Source organism: Zeus faber (genome assembly GCF_960531495.2).
Source record: "Zeus faber genome assembly, chromosome: 1".
In the NCBI taxonomy this organism is placed as follows: Eukaryota; Metazoa; Chordata; class Actinopteri; order Zeiformes; family Zeidae; genus Zeus; species Zeus faber.
In genome coordinates, this window is record NC_137193.1 from 36,976,825 (window position 1) to 36,998,318 (window position 21,494).

General features: G+C 44.2%; 1 protein-coding gene across 2 annotated transcripts in view; it reads right to left on the reverse strand.

Moving 5' to 3' along the window:
- Window positions 1-429: 429 nt before the first annotated feature.
- usp46 (ubiquitin specific peptidase 46) overlaps window positions 430-21,494 on the reverse strand; it is a gene marked incomplete at its 3' end in the record, with an annotated part of 23,088 nt that continues 2,023 nt past the window's right edge. The window contains exons 2-9 of one of the 2 annotated variants that reach the window (XM_080011170.1): window positions 20,559-20,639; window positions 19,402-19,579; window positions 5,745-5,983; window positions 2,602-2,678; window positions 2,432-2,515; window positions 1,867-2,064; window positions 1,233-1,311; window positions 430-531 (exon numbers count right to left, since the gene is read on the reverse strand). In XM_080011170.1, coding sequence (XP_079867296.1) covers window positions 430-531; window positions 1,233-1,311; window positions 1,867-2,064; window positions 2,432-2,515; window positions 2,602-2,678; window positions 5,745-5,983; window positions 19,402-19,579; window positions 20,559-20,639 — 1,038 coding nt within the window. Of the gene's footprint in view, window positions 532-1,232; window positions 1,312-1,866; window positions 2,065-2,431; window positions 2,516-2,601; window positions 2,679-5,744; window positions 5,984-19,401; window positions 19,616-20,558; window positions 20,640-21,494 lie in introns of both variants that reach the window. The other variant, XM_080011169.1, reaches the window with a different exon arrangement.

Consider the following 21,494-nt stretch of genomic DNA (forward strand, 5'->3'; position numbering starts at 1 on the left):
CTCGACGGACGAAAGAAATGGTATCGACAGCTCAAAACGGACAGAAGGATGAGGAGTGTGTAACAGTTTGATTAAAACCAGACAAACAACAACTTACGTACACAGAAATTAGGGGATTGGTCTGTATGTGACCTTTGACCTTCCCCAAGGTCCCACAGCCTAGTTTCCAGGGTCGCTCGTTGTAGGTAAGGACGTAGAGGCTCCTCCTCCTACAGGTTCTCCACGTTTTAGCGCTTCTTTTTGTGCTTCTGTCGTTCTAAAGTGCAGCTCCAGATGGAGGAAATGACGGGAGTTTAGAGGGAGGATAAAGAGGTGAGGGAGGGGTGAGGGAGGACTGGTAGAATGGATGTTGGCACGGTGGGGGGGTCCCCTGGGTCCCAGGTTCAGTCACTCCCTGTACTGTGTCCCAGGGTCCAGGTCCAGATCCAGTCACTCCCTGGATTGGTAGAACAGGATGTACCCCGACTCTGAGTTCTTGGAGATGTCGGACGTCAGGCCGTAGAACTCCTCGATGGCCTGGGCGTCGATTTTCTGCCACAGAGACGTAGATGTCACTTTGAATATTCAGATATTTAAACGGGATACAAGCAGAGAAATAGTTTGGAAGCAACAGTCCCACGCTGCGTCCTGTGACTGTAACACTGTTAAGGTTTAGAGAGTTTGGAAAAAGGGGGTTAATAATAAAACATAAAACCCGTTTTTCTATCAGGGTGTCGCTGATGGATCTTGAATAAAAATCCATTTACAATGGATTTTTATGTTTCCCCAAACAAGGATAGACACAACCTCTTTTTCCACCTGAGGAGTCGTATGCAACGATCCTGCTGAGAAAAATTCAGAATAATGTCTGAATAGGCTACATTCTTAATAACACATACAGTATGTATAATTGTGATATCACAAATCTTCACTTCCTCTGCTGATTTACATTTCCTGTGAAAATGCGTCGAGTGACACATCACGTTAGGTTCTGATTTTGGACCGTTAGCTACAGGAAACAGAAAAAAAGGGAAGATCCAAGTAGAAAATACTGTGACCTTGGAAGAATTCTCTCCCAATGCAAACAAACAAATGACCAGAAGAGGAATGGAAAACAATGGGACCAGTTTACCGACAACCTTCACCATATTGGTGCCAATAAGAATGAAAAAAATGAAATGAAAAGACGATAAAATGACATTCAAATTGTTCTGGGTCGCGTGTGACGATCGTAAAGTGAGAGAGTGACGAACCTCCACGATGTCGTCGTCGAACAGCAGCCAGAAGCCATGGCTCTTCACGATGGTGATGTAGTGTCCTCTGTTCGGCCCGCTGAGGACACAACACAGGAAGTGACCTCACAGCTCCCCCAGCACATGACACAGGAGGTGACATCGCAGTTTTGTTTGCCAGGGGTCCCCGACTCGATAATTCCATTCCATTCCATTCCTTTAACTTTAATATTGAACCAATAACAGTATAGTACTTTGTTTTGAGAAAGCTGCACATTGAAACTTGTTGATAAAGTTTTACCCAAAGCAGTGTAGCTTGATCAATTGAATTATCTTATGTTTGTCTTCTGTTGTTATTACATCTGAATTATTTCTGCCTATATTTTTGTCTATATCCTTATTTGTTTTTACACATGCAGTATGTTTTCTTTTTCTTTTTCTGCAACAATTCGATTTTTCTGTTTTTTTTAGGTTTAAGGTTTAATTTTAGGTCTTCACTTGTTTTAAATTGGCTTTATAAATAAAACCTTGTGAATTGAATTGGGAGACAGATTAGCCCAGAGGCTAGAGGAGATAGAGTGTGTGTTTGTGTGTGTGTGTGTGTGTGTGTGTGTGTGTGTGTGTATTCTGCAGCAGTGTGTTGCTATGGGCTCACCTCCCGCAGTGCACCACTACAGCCACCAGGTCGTACATGCGGTCCAGGTTGACGGCGTCTCCGGACGTGTTGAAGAGGCGGAGCTCCAAGGGGAAGACAACGCGGTAAGACAGCTTGGTGTAGCGGTGCAGCTGCTCCATGTACTTGAACCTTTTGAGGTGCAGCGCCAGGATCATGGGAAGCTTCTTCACTCGCATCCTGCACAACACAGGATCAAAACATTGTACAAAATCACAGGAGTTTCTGACTGCCTCAAATCAAATGAGTGTCTGTGACAGGGGAGGGCTTTTAACAACGCTTAAAGAGGAATACCACCCAAATGGCCAAAACTACCTTCCTATATATTCTATATATTCTTCCACTTCTCTGTATCTGAGAACAGGGGGCTCAAGCAAGAGAGACGATCACAGAATTTTCTATTTTTGTGGGTTTGGCCATGGTAATGGCTAAAATGGGTGGTATTCCAGGTGAAGACAATAGATCTCCTCCTCCTCCTCCTCCTCCTCCTCCTCCTCTTCCTCCTCCTCTTAAGATCTTACAAATTGGTCTGGGACTTGAAACTGACCGTTTCTGTGCCTCCTGCTTGCTGCAGCAGGTCTCACAATAGTATTTGTATTCACTGCACAGAGTCTCTGTATTGCTGAAGTCCCTGAAACACAAGCGACAACGGAGTGCCGGTTAGATTCTCAGACGGTAACCATGGAAACCTCGACAGCACCGGATGGACAGTCCTACCTGAGACAGTGAGTGATGGAGGTGTTCTGCTCCACGTCCACAGAGAGGTCCAGGAAGTCCTCGTCTTTGCTGCTGACCTGTCGGAGCAGAGGGAGGAGGTGAGAGAGGAGGAACACTGGGGAGCTGGAAGGAGAGGGAGGAGCTCAGAAAAGGATGGGAAAGAGTGAACTCATCAACTAATCATAATTGCTTCTCCAAGACAGGGAGAATCACCACAAGTGAAACAAACAACAACGAGAAAAAACGACGAGATGAAATGAGATGAAAATTGGAAGAACAATTACGGCACATGGCCTTTTCCTGTAATAACTATGGCAATGAAGGAGAAGAAAGGTGAAAGAACAAGTGTGGAAAAAAAGGGGACCTATTATGCTTTTCCTTATTTTCTGTCATGTATATATAATGTTACAATGTCGGATGTTCATATTCGACGAGGCTTCTGACTGCTCTATTTGCTTTGTTCTCAAAGGTTTTTTCTACTATCTCCACGAGCTGACGTCAGCTTGTCACGGATTCCTTTATATGGTCATCTGCTCCATCTGATCCGCTGTGCGTTTCTCCAAACAAAACCAATAAAAAAAGTGTGTTTTTACTGATGTAATTTATTTTTTTTATTTTATTTTTTTAAGTTTATATGAAAAAAAAATCCTCGCATGCTAGAGTCGCGGTGCGTCGTGGTGCGGTGTCAGTGTCCCCCAAGCTTGGAGAACGGCAACGAAAGTCGGAACAAACTTTTCAATGAGGCCTTGGAGATGTAAAAGTGAAGTGACAGAGCGTCAGCACCACAATGAATGTCAAGGCATGTTCGAATGGCTCTAACACATAATCGGAGTGGTATTTTCAGCAAAAAACTTCAAAAACATGTTTTGGGGAACTCAGAGACCTATATTAACTTGTGTAAAAAGGAGCGTTATAGGTCCACTTTTAAAATGGCGGTATCGGTTGAAAAAAGCCGACGTGTTTGGAATGAAAACGTGTGGTAAAACATTGCAGATATCGGTCTCACCCCCTTATTGTTTCACTTTGACATGCCCTGGAGATCTTTTTCAGGCGACACATGTTGGCTTTTTCAACCCATTTAGCCATGATAATGCTAATTAAGACTTTTCTTAAAAAAGAATAAAGACTCTTCCAGTGATTTACAATTTTGCGAGAACGCAGATCAAGAATGTCTTTGTTCTCCCTTGGAAGATGCAGACACAGATGAGACGAGGGGAGTTTTTGATGTACTGACAATGCAGTTCAACATCTGTCTAAACTCCATCTTCTTCTCAAGGACAGATCTTTTGTCGTCACTGCACACGGTGGCAGCAAGGCCCCTTATTGTTATTGTAAGAGGAAAAAGAAGGAAGAATTCTTGGAATTTTGAAGCCTTAATCTATTTGGAACAGCAACTTCGGCATAACACAAGAACGTGGTTTATATATCTTGTTTGAATCTCGCTGTCACAAAGACCTTGTGGTTGAAGTTTCATCCAAAAAGATCCACATACAGAGCAGATATTAACCAACCAAAAACTGAGCGATTTTAAAAACAACGTTCCAGTGTGCCAGTCCCAAATATGTCCAATGAGGCTAAAACTATCTGGAAGACATACTTTGGCGTCAGCAAGAAACACAGTTAAGGTGTTCTTTAAAATGCTAAATAACAAGGATCCACTTTCCAGAGCAGATATTAGTGAAAAATAGAACAAATTTGACCCAAAATATTCAGTTGTTCTGGTTAACTGACCCATAACACGCGTCTTTTAAAATTGAACGAGATGAGATTCACAGTAAGACGGTTTATGACTTCATCATATTATGTACTATAAATATACAGATTCGGATTGAGAATGTCCCGTTGGACCGTGTCCAGGGTGTGGAGTGGACCAAGTCATTACTTGTTCAACATTACCAAACTATTGATTCACGTGTATATTAAATATAGCTTCTTACCTGGTGGATGTCAATAGATCTGTAAGATTGATATTTTAAATCCGTCCACATTACTTTGCCGAATTAATGGAAAAAATAATAGGAAATAAACCTTTAAATGTTGTCTGAGTGTCCCTCGCAAACAAGGGAGATCAAAATATAAGGTTGCATCGGAAAAATAGAAGCTACGCAATGGTAACTACCCAAAGAAATATCACTGAAAATCTAAGACATTAAAGAAGCCATTATCCAAAAATCCAGTTGTCAAGGTCAGTCAAAATATAAAAAAAAGTACTCAAGAAATTAGACGAGCAACCGGGAGACGAATGAGCAGAGGGAGCACATGCTGCATTAAAGTAAACTCGGAAAATTGTCCTGCGTTTCAGAGAACCCGGGAAACTGTAAAACACACACCCAACATGACTAAACTGGACCCTGTGTATTGCTGCCTATTATTATTATTATAATTATTATTATTATTATTATTATTATTAATAATGTATTATTTTGTGTAGTATAATGCTGTAATAACTAATTATTAGATTTCGCTGCCCAAAAAAACAAAAATAAGGAAATGCCTCCATTTTGCATTTATAACAGCATTGAATTAAATTACTCCAATGAAAATATTTTTTAAATGTCTCATGTGAAGCACTTTTCCATCATGCATGAAATGCACTTTACAAATAAACTTGCCCGTCATAATAACCAGTAGACTTTCAAATGTGATTAATTTCCCACATTGGTTGAATTTGAGCACAAAATGACAAAAACATGAGATGATGAATTTCTGCTGAGCTTCATCAAAAAATACAAACTTACAAGAAACACGTCTTGGTGGAATTAACCTGAACATGAACAGACACGGCCATCCCACGTGAAGCTGGGAGGGAGAGGATTATTGGGACGTAAAAAAAAATTTGAGTTCTTCGATTAATCTCTGAATTCTGGATCGAAGAATTCAGGGAAAAATAAAGTCTAGAGTTCTAAGAACCAGAATCCTGAGAATAGAATCCTCAGAATTTCGAGATTCATCAAGAACCACATGGCTCTTATCCACTTCGGTACAAGGTTGTTCAACCTTTTTTGTTTTTTTCTTCCAGACAGTTCCGAATGGTTGGTTCGGATTCAGTGAAAAAGCTTAAATACACAAAAACACCATATAATATATAATGTACATTCATATGATCCTGAAACATGACTTAGAGAGAGGGTGGCTGCACTCACAGTCTCGCAGTTGAGGCAGCGCGTCTCGTTGGTGAGCGTGCCCTGGAAGATGTCGTGCACCCACGTGGGCTCCGCCTTGTGCTCTGCGTCCGCCTCCGTGGCAACGGGAGTCCCGTTATTCTTTAGCCGCCCGTTCTGCTTCTCCTGCTTCTTCTCCTCCTGGAGGATGTCGGCCACCGTGTTCAGGAGGTAGTTGAGGAACTCGTGCGCGTCCTGCTGCATGTAGTTGTCAAAAAGGTCTGAGATACAACAAGATGAGATAGGGCGAGATGAGAAAAGATGAGAAAAGAAAGGGGGACGGAGACGTTACATCAGGTGAGGACCGGGTTTTCAGTGAAACTCTCAATACAATTCAATTCTATTGTTTTCAATTTCTGAACTGATTTAACAAATACTCTGCTACTCCAAATAATTCTACAAAGGAACTGAGTCACAGATGTAATAATTAAAGTTTTTGGTTTTTTAACTATTTAGAATTATTTTGTTTGACCAGCGCACAATTTTACAATGTGCGAAGTAATGTTTTATTTCTTTTTTTTTTTATATAAATATACATATACAGTATATATATTTCTAAAAGGTCCATACAATACTGCAAGTTCAGTAAAGTAATGTTTAGAAAAATAAAGAGGAATTTAAATATTTCATATTTTTGTTCATTTAAATGTTTTTGTGATGCACGTCAGGTGGTAAACTGAACAGTTGGAAGCGGTTGTCGTTAAGTAATGTCAATATATCTATTTACAATCGTATCATGAGATTCTGACCAGTACCCAGCCCACCTGTCTATCCATCCATCCATCCTTCTTTCCAAAAGAATAACGAGGAACAAATATAATCCAGGCATCTGAGCACAGGTTCAGTCTGGTTTTAGAACGAGTCCTGCTAGTTTATTTTAAGGGTTGAGTTAAGTCTACATCTGCTGTTCTAATGTTTTCTCAGTGTAGGCCTCTAAACGGCTCTGAGTGGACAGTTTCATGTTTCAAAACAAGCTGAAAATATCTGTTTAGTAGGGGTGTCACGATTCCGATTCAAAATCGATCAAAATAAGTGTTTTAAACGTAGAAATCACAAGCAGGTTCGCGAATCTCCCTGTATTTTTGTGTTTAATGTTGTCGGATATGGTTGCCATATTAGGGCGGTCATGATCCGTCCAGTAAACAAATGCAGTGTGCGCTGGGGGGTGTCGACTGTGGCTCGTCGGCTCCGAACCCGTGTTATTTCATGGTAAGGGGGCGTGGCAATAGCGAACGCTAGTGTAGTGAATACTGACAGACTGCGGGAACTAAACTGAAACTGAGATTGATGCAATGAGATGTATACAGTGTATATAGAATATAACGGGTGATGCGCGATGAGATGCTTGACACTGAAACGCTGCGCATTATTGTAGGCAGCGCACAATACCGACTGGTCAGAGAGCTGGTCAAAGGTCTGAACGGTCATCAAACAGGTAGGTCGTTAAGTGAGGAATACCTGTATTAACAAAAAAATAACAATAAAGTTCAATATAAGTTTAGGTGTGATATTTAAATATTCTCATATTTTTATTTTCAGTCTAACAATGGCATGCTGTCAGTGCTGAAAGAAAATGTTTAAATCGAAAATGAAATCAGAACCTTAAGATGGAAAGTAAAATTGAAACGTGGATTTGGAGAATTGTGACCTTCTGTTTAGTAATTTTAAATGGAGCAAAATCCTGAGCGACATGTTTTGAAACTAATTTAACAGATTGAGAGAGAGAAACAAAGAGAGCGAGAGAAACAGAGCGAGAGGGAGAGAGAGAGAGAGAGCACAGACAGCCCAAACAGAGATCACATTGTTCCTCATCTAGAACAAGTGGAGAACCGTCTGCATCAGCTCTCCGCTCCCAGTGACCTTTCCCAGCAGCATACACGTGCACACGCATGTGCACTTCATGTCTCGTGGGACGACACCTTCAGCAGTAAAGACATTTCACTGAATCATCCTTACAACACGGAGGGCACAGTTTGGGGCTCAACACAGAATGCTGTCTACACTTCTGACCAACAGGGATGGAGAGATGAACACATTGTTAGAATCATCCAATCAGAGGGTGAGGTAGCGGAGCTTATGTCCGGACTCCACCACACTCCACAATAGCTCCAGAGGAGAGATGCATCAACAGGTAGGTTACGCCATGATTCAAGTAAGAAAACAACAAGGTTTAATGCGGCATGACAGGGCCCGACAATAACAGCAACACAGTTGCCCCGGGCAACGAGAATTTGGCCATTGTCAAGCATCAAACATGTAGTCCCCGTTGTCAACCACATTTCATAAGTTAATATCATATATTTTTATTAATTAATTAATTATATTTTTTATCCTGTGCTGTAAGCATGCTTGGCATACACCACAGTATTGTATCTCATCTAGGACAGAGTTATTCTGCAAGTGGAGCTCAACCTGCAATGCCAGTTTTTATTCATTCTTTATTCATCAAGAACTGCTGCAACAACTCTGTCCTGTGGACGACCTGTGGGATGACAACGCAAAACTGCCACCAATCCCCATCTTTGGAGAATGATCTTACCATATTTTGGTAAAAATATGGTAAGATATATGGTCTTAAAACAACGAATGGTCATTACTTCTCCAAGAGGGGAGAATCCATGGATGCCATGGATCGGGCTTGTTGTTCCAGCACATCCCACAGATGCTCGATTGGATCGGACCCTAATCCTGGCCATCCGCATAGAAGAAAACGTGATTCATCAGACCAGAGCACCTTCTTCCATTGCTCCATGGTCCAGTTCTGACGCTCACATGCCCATTGTCGCCAGTTCAACGGTTGTCCTTCCTTGGACCCCTTTTGGTAGGTACTAACCACTGCATACAGGGATCACACCACAAGACCTGCCATTTTGGAAATGCTCTGAGCCACTCGTTTAGCCATCACAATTTGCCCCTTGTCTTGTCGCTCAGATCCTTACGCTTGCCCATTTTTCCTGCTTCCAACGCATCAACTTCAAGAACTGACTGCTCACTTGCTGCCAAATATATCCCACCCGTTGACAGGTGCCATTTAAACGAGATGATCAATGTTATTCACTTCACCAGTCAGTGGTTCTAATGTTGTGGCTGATCGGTGTTTGTTCATACTATATACCGCTGTAGGTTTAGAAATTTCCATCGAGGAAAAACAGTTTTCCTGTAGTCTAGTCATACCTAGGATTTGCTAAAAAATTGTGAAACAAGTGAAAATAATTGAAATATGGATTATTGTATAAGATAATTCTCACTCAATTATAAAATGATCAGGGGCAAACAACAATTGATACATGGTTGCGAACTTGGTAAACACCTTGTTGGTTAGAGCGGAGCATGCTGTGATCTCCCAAGAAGACGGAAGTGAGTACAGATACAACATGGCGGCACCCAGCTGCACAAACTAAAACACCGACAATCTTCTCCAACAAATAACAAATCGAATTGCAAAAAAAAAAATATATATATATAAAAAAAAAACACAACGCAAATCCGAAGTGGACGACATTGAGGATTATATTGATTATTATTATAACTAGTATGTGATGGAAGAGGACCAGGACCATAACAAGACAGCAAAAAGAAAGAAGGCAGACTCACTGATCTAATTCCCACCGCTGTAGAGAGACATTTCCGAGATCAAAGCCAGCATTGACTTCCTGCACCGCATGGTTGGCAAGATGTAAAAAGAGGCAGATCTAAAAAACTCTGTGAAGCATCTCACAGCGGAGATGGAAGTTGTAAAAAAAGAGAATGAAATAATGAAAGAGACTATTCTGGATATCCAATCCAAAAGTATGCTGAACAACCTCTTCTTTTCCAGGATCCCAGAGGACAACACCAAGACCCCAGCAAACATGGTGAAAGACTTCCTCCACACTGCCCTGAAACTCCCCATGAACGCCGTGAAACAGATCACCTTCCACCGGGTTCACCCACTGGGACACTGCGTGGGGAACTGTCCCCACATCATAATTGCTAAGTTTAATCACTACAAGCACAAGGTGCTGGTTAAAGGCAAAGAATGGGAACTGAAAGGAACCACGCTGGGTATGAACGATCAATTCCCCAAGGAGATCAACAGCCGATGGAAGGTGCTGTACCCCATCCTGAAGGGGAACCGGCAGAAGGGTATAGCTGGTTGTCGATAAATTATATATTGACAGTCTGTAATTCCGAGACTCCTCCGCCACACCCTGGTTATTCTGATAATTCAGATATGCGAGACGTAGAAACTAGTACCCTATCTTTATACAGATTGTAAATATTGCTCACTCTCATCAGCCCACCTTCCTAATCCCTCCCTCCCTACTTCTCTCATAACTTTCCCCCTCTTTCCACTCTCTCACTATATGTATGTCTGACTTGGCACTGTTCTATGTTTATATTCAAGATTCAAGATTCAAGATTTTTATTTGTCACATACATATACATACTTCCATACATATATGGAGTGAAATGTAATGCAACGCACCCGGTGATAGCACACAATATGTCCTAGGAAAAAATAAAAAATAAAATAAAAAGTAGAAAATTCCTTTCTAATAGACCGACTAACTGACTCCTAAAACGTAATACAGTAAGTCTATTTGTCATTTGTTTGTGTAGATATGTAGTCCTACAAATCTCCTTCAATTACTAGGACAGTAAAAAGGAATGTAAAGGAGAAAAACTCACGACTTATCTATGGAAAAACATGGGCACAGTAGCATAACTATTGCCTGGATGCACTGTGCTGCTGCATCGGAAAACAATAAATACACACCCATCACCCCCTAACTAACCTCAATGACACCCATTAAGTTTGTTAGTTGGAATGTGAGAGGTTTAGGCTCACCAGCTAAATGTAGCAAAATCCTAAATCACCTCACCAGGATGAACCACAATTTCTGTCTATTGCAAGAAACTCACCACAATACATTCGGAGCACCTCAAACTCAAAACTAAATGGGTTAACCAGATGTTTTCTGCATCATATAACTGTAAAAAAATATGTTTTTTATATTGATCAATGAAAGTATCCCATACCAGAATAAAACCAGACACAGAAGATACATAATGATTAACGGAATTTTAGGAAACATCAAATTAACCATAGCTTTTATATATAGCCAGACAACCCAAATTTCCTTCACAATATATTTTCAAAACTCTTAGAATTCTTTGACTCAATAAATATACTGGGAGGAGACTTCAACACAGTACTTGATCCAAGTTTAGACCGTTCACAAACCAGAGATGATTACAAGTCCTGGCGTTCGTCTGACACTATAAAACAATATAAGAGTGATCTTGCTCTTGGCGATCAAATAATGCACTTAATAAATTGACTCTCTTTTCACAAGTAACTCTGTAATGGCTAAAATCATTAATTCTGAAATCCACCCTATAGTAATCTCAGATCACGGGCCGATTAGTTTCAACCTCATAAATTAAACCAACCCCAAGCCTCCTGGCGGGTGTCGGGTGTCAGTTTAACACCTCACTGACAGGTAAAGATAAAAAGATAAAGATAAAAGAATTTGCCATTTCTTCTCCAGATAATGGACTTCCTTCATTGAACTGAATGACTCTGTTAATATCACCATCCTTACTCTGGGAAACAGCAAAGGCAGTTCTGAGAGGTAGTATTATTTAATTCTCGACTTACAGTCCCAACAAGACTTCTTCTGGCGTATGTCCTTAGACCTTCATCTCCGTTGAGGCGAGCCATTTCCAGCGTCCTAGCATCAAGGTCAGTTAGACCATGTTTGCCGTTCGGGGGTGGGTGACTGGGGCAGCTAGTTAGAATGTGTTCCACAGTTTGTAGTGGGTCTCCGCAATCGCATTGGGCACTGTCCGTGATGCCCCACTTCTGCATTGCTGCCCTGAAGCGTCCCACACCTGTCCTCAGGCGGTTGAGGGTTGTCCACTGCTTTCGGGGCAGATGCTGGCCAGGAACGACCGTGGGATCTTCAATGTAGTGGTGAAGCCTAGATGGTTCTGCTGACTTCCACTGGTCCCTCCATCTTGCCTTGACCAATGAGGCCTTGGAGATGTCGGCTGGTGTTTTGCGCAGCAGTTCTTGAGCATGTATGGCAAAGGGGCGCCGGGACTTGAAGCGCATGCGCTGTGGTGTCTCCGTGGTGATTTTGCGGAGGAGGTGGGATTCACTCGCCTGTGCCTTTCGAGCAAGAGCCAGCATGGCTCCTTCTCGCCTGACCTCTGCTGGAGCGATTCCTCCGAGGACGGGCAGTTGGTTTGTTGGAGTGGCTCGTAGGCATCCGGAGACAGTCCGTAGGGCAGTGTTAAGGGCAGTGTCCAGCTTGTTGATGTGGGGGCTACGGCACCAGACCGGAGCATAGTACTCAGCACTGGAGAACACCAGGGCCTCGGTGGAAATGTCTTTGTGGAGGCTCCCCATGTGGTGCCGGCTAGACGACGTATCAGCGCGGCGCGGGAGGTTGTCTTCGCCTTGACCTTATCCAGGTGTTGTCTGAATGACGGTGTTCTGTCAAGCTTCACGTCAAGGTATGTGGGGAAGGGCTGGTACTGTAGCCGGGTGTTGTCAACCATGATGTTCCAACCATTTCACGGGGCGCTTCTTTATTGTAGAGGTGGAACATTGATGATACGGTCTTGTCAGCACTGAGCTTGAGGTGCCAGTTCTTCAGGTATGAAGACAGGATGTTCATGTCTTCAGAGACACCAGGTTATCTGCAAAAAAGTACTTCCTTGATTGTGTGGCAGGTAGGTTGTGGATGTATATATTAAACAGCATAGGCGCCAGCACTGAGCCTTGTGGGACACCGTTCTTGAGCTTTCTCACCCTACTGCTTTGGCCGTTGCTGGTGTGTAGCCGAAAGCTGCGGTTGCTCAACATCGCCATTATGAAGCTCACAATGTACTTGTCTGGGATGGTTTCCAGAAGCTTCATGTGTAGTCCACGTAGCCAGACAGTGTCATATGCTCTCCTCTCCTGCCTGTAAGCGGTCCTCTATGTCTTGGCACAGGAGGGTCACCTGGTCTGCCGTTGACCTACCGCTTCGAAAGCCAGCTTGTTCTTTGGGAAGATGGGGGTCGATCACTGGGTTGAGACGCGGCAGGATAAGACGTTCAAGGAGCTTGTATGGAACGCAGAGCACTGAGATGGGCCGGTATCCCTTTGGGTCGTCGCTTAGCTTGTTTGGCTTCGGCAGGGCTATCACCTTGGCACGGTGCCAGATCTTTGGCAGCTTTCAATGTTGGAGACATGTAGAGAGGAAGGAGTGCAGTGTCGGTTGCCTTCTTGTCTTAATGTTTAATGTACTCTGGGTGGATGCTGTCTACACCTGGTGCCTTACCGGTCTTCAGGCGTTGGATGGCCTGTTCAATTTCTGTTGTTGTGAAATCAGTGGATAGGTTGGAATCGCATCCTGGGGCCCTGGACAGCTCATAGACTCTCGCTGATGTTGTTCTGGCAAAGTCCTTGTCTGAATTAGGGAAGCAGCCATTACTTAGCAGGAGCGATGCGATGGAGTTTGCAGTGATGGGGCACTGTGATGGGGTTGTTGACCTTCCAGTCAGCTTGTTCATGGTCTGCCACGCCCAGCCGCTGGAGTGTGTAAAGTCGATAGATTCCACAGTCTCTGTCCATCGTTGCCTCCGTTTCTCGTTTAGCCTACAGAGTAGACCGTCTGCTTTGTCCTGGCCTTCGCTGGTTTGTGCTTCTGCATGGGAGCGAAGTAGGTATTCACATTCGTCATCCTAGCAGGGAACGTAGGTTTTGCATATACCGCGTGGGATGTTCTTATTGGCGGCGACCAGCAGCATCTTGCAGTACGAGTCATAGGCATCGTTCAGGTTGTTGCAGCACAGGTGTGGTAGGCCAGCAGCTGCCGTGTTCACTAGTGTCATGAAGCCTGCCCAGTTTGCTTTGCGGAAGTTACACCTCTTGGCATCTCTCCCTTGCGCTGGTTGGACCAGGGATGGGATGGTGATGAGCGAGAGTCGATGGTGTGACCGGGGGAACATGTCCAGGATGTGTCTAACAGGGAGTGGCTGGTTATTGTGCCATTTTACAAATGCCAGATCTGGATTGGTGGTGCTGTTCCATCGTGCAGAGTAGAAAGTGCACGGCTCCTTCGGATTGTATAGGAGTGTGGCCTCAGCAGTAGAGGCCCAGTCTACCAGGAAGTCACCATCAGCGTTGGAGCTACTGTAGCCCCATTCTGTATGATGGCTATTGAAGTCTCCAGCGTACATGGCAGGGGCTGGGACATCTGGCAGCGACGATAGGATCAGTCTGCTTGGAGGTGGCTTGTAGATGTTTACGATGGTAGTGTCTTGCACTTTTGTTATGATCCATTCTACCTCTGCACTTTCTGGGGATTGTCCTATAGCTGACCATGCCATATCATTGCGGATGAATGTAGCCATGCCATGGTGTTTATTGGCAATGTATCCGGTCAGGGTATACCCAGGGACCTTCAGGGTGTTTTTGTTTTCAGCATGGGTCTCCTGCAGTACAATCACCGTCACATTGTTTTTGCTGGCTATTTGTTTAAGGATATTGGTCTTGGCGATGTTGAGACCTTCGACGTTGAGCTAAAGTATCGTCTGCGACATTGTGAAGACATTGGTTTCGCTTAGGAGCATTCAACCTTGCAACTACTCTTAGCTACTTGTAGGGGAGGCAACGTAGAGGCTGTCTTTCTTCTCAGCCCTCAACAAGACCATTCACCCACTGAGCAAATCCAAAATGAGATCCCGACAATCACGTCTCAACTTGATAATATCACCCATCAAAAGGCATAATTCCTCATGCAACGAACAAGAGTGAATTATTTTGAATTCACTGATAAATCAGGTAAATTTCTTACCAATCAATTGAAACGCGATAAAGAAAAAAACAAGACACTTATTACAGCCATCAAAGATCCACAGGCTAGGATAACACACACCCTGCGAGACATCAATAAAATATTCAGAGACTTTTATAATAAGCTGTATCACTCAGATAATTAATCAAATATATCAAACATTAGCTCATTCCTTAACGATATAGACCTCCCTAAACTATCCACAGAGCAGGCTACCACACTGGATCAACCACTTAATGTAGGAGAATTCAGGAAGGCTCCCTTCTCTATGCCCAACAATAAATCACCTGGATCAGATGGCTTCCCAGTAGAATTCTATTAACACTTCTGGCCACTTATATCCCCATTATTCATTAGAATGGTTACGGAGATTAAGTCAACCTCCACCATGTCTCTGCACATGAATACTGCTCTCATTTTGGTTTTGCTCAAACCCAATAAGGACCCAACCCCCACCTCCAGTTATAGACCCATTCGCCTTATTAATTGTGATTTAAAGATTATTAGTAAAACACTAACCAACAGAATTGAAAAAGTAATCCCATTTATAATTCACCCAGTCCAAACAGACTTTGTCAAGGGCAGACACTCATCCAACAATATGCGCTGTATATTCAGTCTGATCAGCATATCTCAAAGAAACAACTTAAATACTGTTATTGATTCTTTAGATGCAAGCATTTGACAGAGTTAATTGGACATATCTCTTTTCCACCCTCAACAAATTTGGCTTTGGAGAGCCACTTATTCAATGGACTCCTGTACAACTCACCATCTGCTTCTGTCATCACCAATGGTTACACAGCGTTTCACTCTACAATGTGGCACAAGACAAGGATGTCCACTCTCCCCTTTACTATTCGCCATCTATTGAACCCCTCGCAGTGGCCATCCATAAAAAAGTAATTGGCATACAAATAGGAAATGCAGTTTGTATGCAGACAATATTTTGTTGTATTTACGGAACCCAATATCATGCCTACCGGAATTGTTCAATCTTTTACAGGTACTCCTCACTTAACGACCGAGTTCCGTTCCTACGACCAGGTCGTTAAGGGAATGCTGTATCCCAGAAACATCTCTTAACCATCACAACAGGCAACATTAGATAGATAGATACCTTGGCATTGATATCTCCACCAATCTGTAAGATTTGTTTACCCTTAACTTTATTCCATTGCTCAAATCCATTGAAGGACACCTCACTGAATGGAACAACCTACACATCACACTAATTGGCAGCAGTGAAAATGAATATACTACCAAAAATAAACTAAATATTTTCAATGACCCGAATCCAACCAACAGTAAATTAGTTTAATACTCTAGACCCAATAATCAATAAATTATATTGGAAATACAAGAAACTGAGAATTAAACTAGCAACAATACAGAAAAACAAGACTGTGGAGACCTAGCTGGAATCCAAACTTCAGATACTTCTATTTAGCGAACCATCTTTAATTTATAATTAAATGGTTACAACCAGAGCAATAATTGGATCAATGATGGCGAGAGATTAAACAAGCAGAATGTCAGGCTTTAATTTAATAAAATAAAAATCTGATCCCCCATTCCTTACTGAATCTATCTAACATAATTGCTTTCAAAACCCATTCATCGCACAGACTCTGTCAGCTTAGTGAATATTCAACAAACTCAGTCGTCACACTCCATCTCCAAACAAATTCCCTCCAATCTGGCACAGCGTGGATTTTCCCGTTAAAAACAGACCCATAATCTTCAGATTTTGGAAATGACAAGGAATTACTCATCTGGAACACATTTTTGAAAACAATTTGCCTATATCTTATATCACTAACCTTAACCCAAAGGTATAATATCGGTGGTCAGTTTCCTGCAATTCCTTCAATTACAGCAGTATCTAAAAGTTAAAATCAAATTAACGAACATCATCCTAAAACCACCTCAGATTATTGAACATCTTACTCATATAGGTCATTTAAAAAAATCCCTTTTCCAGAATAAACAAACTTTCATTAAAAACAGATGACACTTTATCTTTACCTTGCCGGGGGCCTTGCTGTTTGTACCGATATAAACCTGTGGAAGCTTATTTGCAACAACATATTGAACAACATCATTTTCTATGACCCGCAATTCCAAAATGCATCTCATCCAATATTAGAGAGTTTGCACAGAGGCCAACACAAAATGGGTTTTTTGTTTTCACTGTTCCCTTAATACCACAGATGACTACTTTCATGCTATCTGGCTCTGCCCACCTAACCAAACATTGCGGACCTACGTCACCAGGAAGTTATCAAACCTTCTGGGTCACAGCATTCCAGTCTCCCTGTCTGTATGTCTCCATGGTGACGTCTCCTCAGTTGACCCACCACTCAAACACCACCAACCCATTTTAATTGCCCTTAACAATTGCCAAGTAAAAAAAAAATTACTCAATTGGAAAAACAGAGATCATTTCACCACATCCCAATGGTTACATTTATTAATAGAATACATCTCCATGGAAAAGCTATTGGCAATATCCAAAAACAAGGTTGATTCATTTAATGAAATATGGGCTACTATTATCACTGACATAACTCCATCCATTAATACTTGAGTCTTCCTAAGTCTTTGGGGCAATGTCGTGGTGTTTTGGAACATGTGGGGGTCCCTCAGGTCTCACTGGCGATCTGCGGTTGGGTAGGTGCCCGGCAGCTGTGGGGATGTCTGTGGTGCTTAGTGCTGTGGACGTGGGAGGGGTCCTGGGCCCCACGAGGGTGATAGGGGCACTGCTCTTGTACCTGGGTTGAGCTGGCCTGTCTCCGGGCATGGGGGGGGTGCTCCTGGTGGGTGCCTGCGGCTGGCATCCGTGTGTTGGTTTGAGGCGTGGTTGCGGGTTTGGGGGTTTGGGGCCCAGGTTGGGGGTGGAGGGTGCCGGCTGCAGGTTCGAGTCTTGGCCCCGTGGTTGGCGGGTCAGTGCGCCGTTAGGGTCGCCTGCACCGGCGGGGTGGTTGGGCTTGCGTATCCTTCTGCATCCCATGGGGGGTGGGGGGGGGCATTCAGTCTGGTCCTGTGACCCGGGCGGGGACCTGAGCCTGGCCGGGTGTGCTCGTGCAGGCTCCCCATGTGGTCTCCTTCTGTGGGGGGTGAACTCCTGTCGTCGCACCGAGCTGCCTGGGTACCTGTTCTCTGGTGCTCTCGGTGCGCAGGGCGCTCGTCACTGGGGTGCCGAGCTGTGGGTAGGGGGGCCGTCTGCCGCCCTCTGTTCTGTAGTCCGCATGCGTGATGGCCGGGGGTTGGTCAGGGGCTTGATGGGGGCGCGGAGCTTTCTGGCAGGCCGGAGGCGCATGGCGGGCCGCTCTGCGCCTGTGGCTGGTCGCTGTGGGTGTGGGTGCCTCTGGGTACGGGGGGTGGATGTGCTGGAGCACGGTCAGGTCCAGAGGGCTTCTGTGTAGCTGCTGCCCGGTCTGCTGCACCCCCGCGTTGATCTGGTTGTGCTTCGCATGCACAACGAGATATGCGCAGCACAACCAGACTTTTACTCAGTACATACACCACACAATAGGCTTAGGGTTTGCGGGACAGGTGGGGTGCAAGCTATGTGGGTAGGGATGTGGCAGGCGGCTGCCATTTTGCCCGAGTGTTTCACGTCTGTCCTGCAATTTTAATACCACTAACATTAGCTTAGAACACATACACTCGCATACAAATCTTACTCCGAACACTCCACCAGATCAGGGTCTGCGGGGCAGGAGGGGTGCAAGGAGAGTGCCGCCGGATGCCTTCTGGGGCCCATAGGAAGCCTCTTGCTGTCAGGATGTGGGTTAGGGTGTGTCCGGGGTGCGGCTGCCGGCCTTTGCTCCCACTGCTTTGCTTCTCTGCGGTGGGGGGGCTGACATCCAGATGCCATGCGCTGAGTACAGTTGGTTATGTGGATGGGCGCTCGGGGCTCGCGGCTGGATGGGGCATCTGGTCAGTTGTGGTGGAGAGGGACTCGCCGTGTGGGGTCCCTGCAGGCAGTTCAAACGGGGTGTCGGTCTGTAGGCACGGGACCTGGTTCCAGGCCTGCAGTCTGTGCATGGCGTCCGCGGCCCAGGTTCTACGCCTGCAGCTGGGTCTTGTGCCTGCACATGGGGGTGGGTTGTATGTGTGCACCTCAGGGGTGCAGGGTCTCCTCACACACTACGGGACTGGATTAAGCTCCTCAAGGCTGGGCGTGGGTGTTACTGTTTTCCGCAGGCTCTCTGTGGCTGCATGGCAGGGTGCTACTGTTTTCTGCGGGCTCTCTGTGGCTGCATGGCAGGGTGCTCAGGGCTTTCCTGTGGCTCAGGGGTGGCTTCAGGGCCTTTTCTGCTGCTTGGAGGCGCTATGATATAAAACCGACCATATACTCCAGAACCAATTGGGACAAGTCCGGTACGCACACACACACCCACACACACACTCACACTCACTCACACTCACTCACACTCACTCACACTCACTCACACTCACTCACACTCACTCACACTCACTCCTCTTGTTATCCTACAGGTCGTCAACAGGACAGAGCTATTGCAGCAGTTCTTGATGATTGAAGAATGAATAACGAGTTGCATTGCAGGTTGAGAAGTTGAACTCCACTTGCAGACTTACTCTGTCCTAGATGCAATAGCCTACAAATACTCTGTGTTGTATGCCCAGGATGATGACAATTTATATATATATATATATATATATATATATATATATATATATATATATATATATATATATATATATATATATAAAAAACACTTGGTTGTTGTTACAAGCTCAGGGTCGTTCAGCGCTTCTGACGCAGTTCTTCTCACCATTCTCCTTCCGCAGGCGGGAGATGAACTTCTTGGGCGGAATGACTCCCACCTTCTTCTTCTGAGTGGCGATGCTGTGGAACAGGTCGGCCAGACATGTGAGCAGGTTCTCCTTCTTCTTCTGCTGGGCCTTGTAGGCCAGCACGTTCTCCCGGAACGGCCGGCAGAAGTACAAGGCCTGCAGCACCGAGTTACAGTAGCAGGTGTTTCCAAACTGGGAGGGGAAGAAAGAAAGAAAGAAAGAAAGAAAGAAAGAATTAAAACATGTACAAAGACACATTGAGCCTCCTGCTATAACCGGAACCAACCTGGTGGTACCGCTCTAGGTGAGCAGGTGTGCTTCTTAAATGGCATCAATGGACAGTATGAATGTGTGTGGGTGAATGTGAGACATGTATTGTAAAGCGCTTTGAGTGGTCGCAATATAAGACAAGCGCTATATAAAATGTGGTCCATTTATCAAGTCATTTTAAATGACTACTGAGGTTACTATACTTCAATATAACCCAATGAATGGGGACATAACTTTCTCGAGGAGACTGACTGGTAAAAGGACAGATTATAAGGTTTCATATTATAGTTGGGATGCACTAAAAACACTTTTCCACTGCTGAGTCCTGAACATTGAAACAACTCCATTACTGTAACTGAAGTGTGCAGACCTGAAGAACTTCATGAACCGTACAACGGCCGTGCAACCACGGCAATCCAGGTTATTCTTATTTGTAGTTCCACGTCGGTGGAACTCTTCAGAGAGTACCTCCTATCCTAACTTACAATTACTTAGCACTACCTAGCAGTATTTATTGTTACACTAATGTCTCTATCACATTGTAGCTTGAATGTTATTCTCCCTTGTAAGGCGCTTTGGATAAAAGCGTCTGCTAAATGACCAAATGTAAATGTAAATGTAACCACTTTTCTCTATAAGAGGCAGATTTGCTTTTACATAATATCCAACATGTTTGATACAGTTCTCACAAAACCCTGTGTGTAGCTTAGTATCACACCAGTTTCCAAACTTGTTTTGATGCTTTTGGTGCTGTTATCAACACCCTGTGTTTACAGCGAGACATATGGAGCAGCGTGTTGTGAAAGGACACACCAGTGTTTGTGAGCAGAGCCTGTGTTCATGGATGAGGAGCGTCAGGACTTACGTTGACCAATCCAAAGTAGTGCTCATTGACTGGGAACTGCTCTGGACCGATGTCTTTCTCCAGAGCAGAGGCATTGGTGCCCTGGGGGACAGGAGACAGGAGGACATGGGGACAGGAGATAGTAGATAGAAGACAGAGTGACAGGGGGACAGGATGACAGGAGATAGGGTTGAAAGGGGACAAAAGACAGGGGGACAGGAGATAAGGGGACAGGGGGACATGGGATAGGAGACAAGGGGATAGGAGACAGGGGGACAAGGCGACAGGGGAACAGTAGACAAGGGGGCAGGGGGACAGGAGAGAGAAGACAGCGGGCCAGGAGACAGGGGGACAGGAGACGAGGGATAGGAGATAGGGGAATGGGAGACAAGGGGACAGGAGACACAAGACAGTGGGACAGGGACACAGGAGACAGAGGCATAAGAGACAAGGGTATAGTGGAACAGGAGACAGGAGAATAGGAGACAGAAGACAGTGGGACAGGAGACATGGGCAAAGGAGACAAGGGACAGGAGACAGGAGACAAGGGGACATGGGGACAGGAGACAAAGCATGAGTACCACACATCATCATCTGTCTACTCATTCAATCTAATGGAGGTTAAAGCACAAAAATTAAATCTGAATCTGATTTCATCAACTCTATTACTTAACTTGGAAGAGAGAGACAACCCTATCCCACAAGCATCTTACTTTAATGTAACAAACCACTTTATATACAAACTGCACCTGATGTAGAGGAAGTAGTGAGGAGACATTAGGATTCTGTCATGGACTCTGTAACTAATTCAATTGATAGGTAGATGCCCTTGCCAATTTCATTAATTGGTAGAATTAATGCTCTAAAATGAATGTACTACTTTTTTAAAACATCCCTTTGACACCCCCATCAAACGTATTCTTAAAATTGAGGAAGTTATTTTCCAAATCTATAATG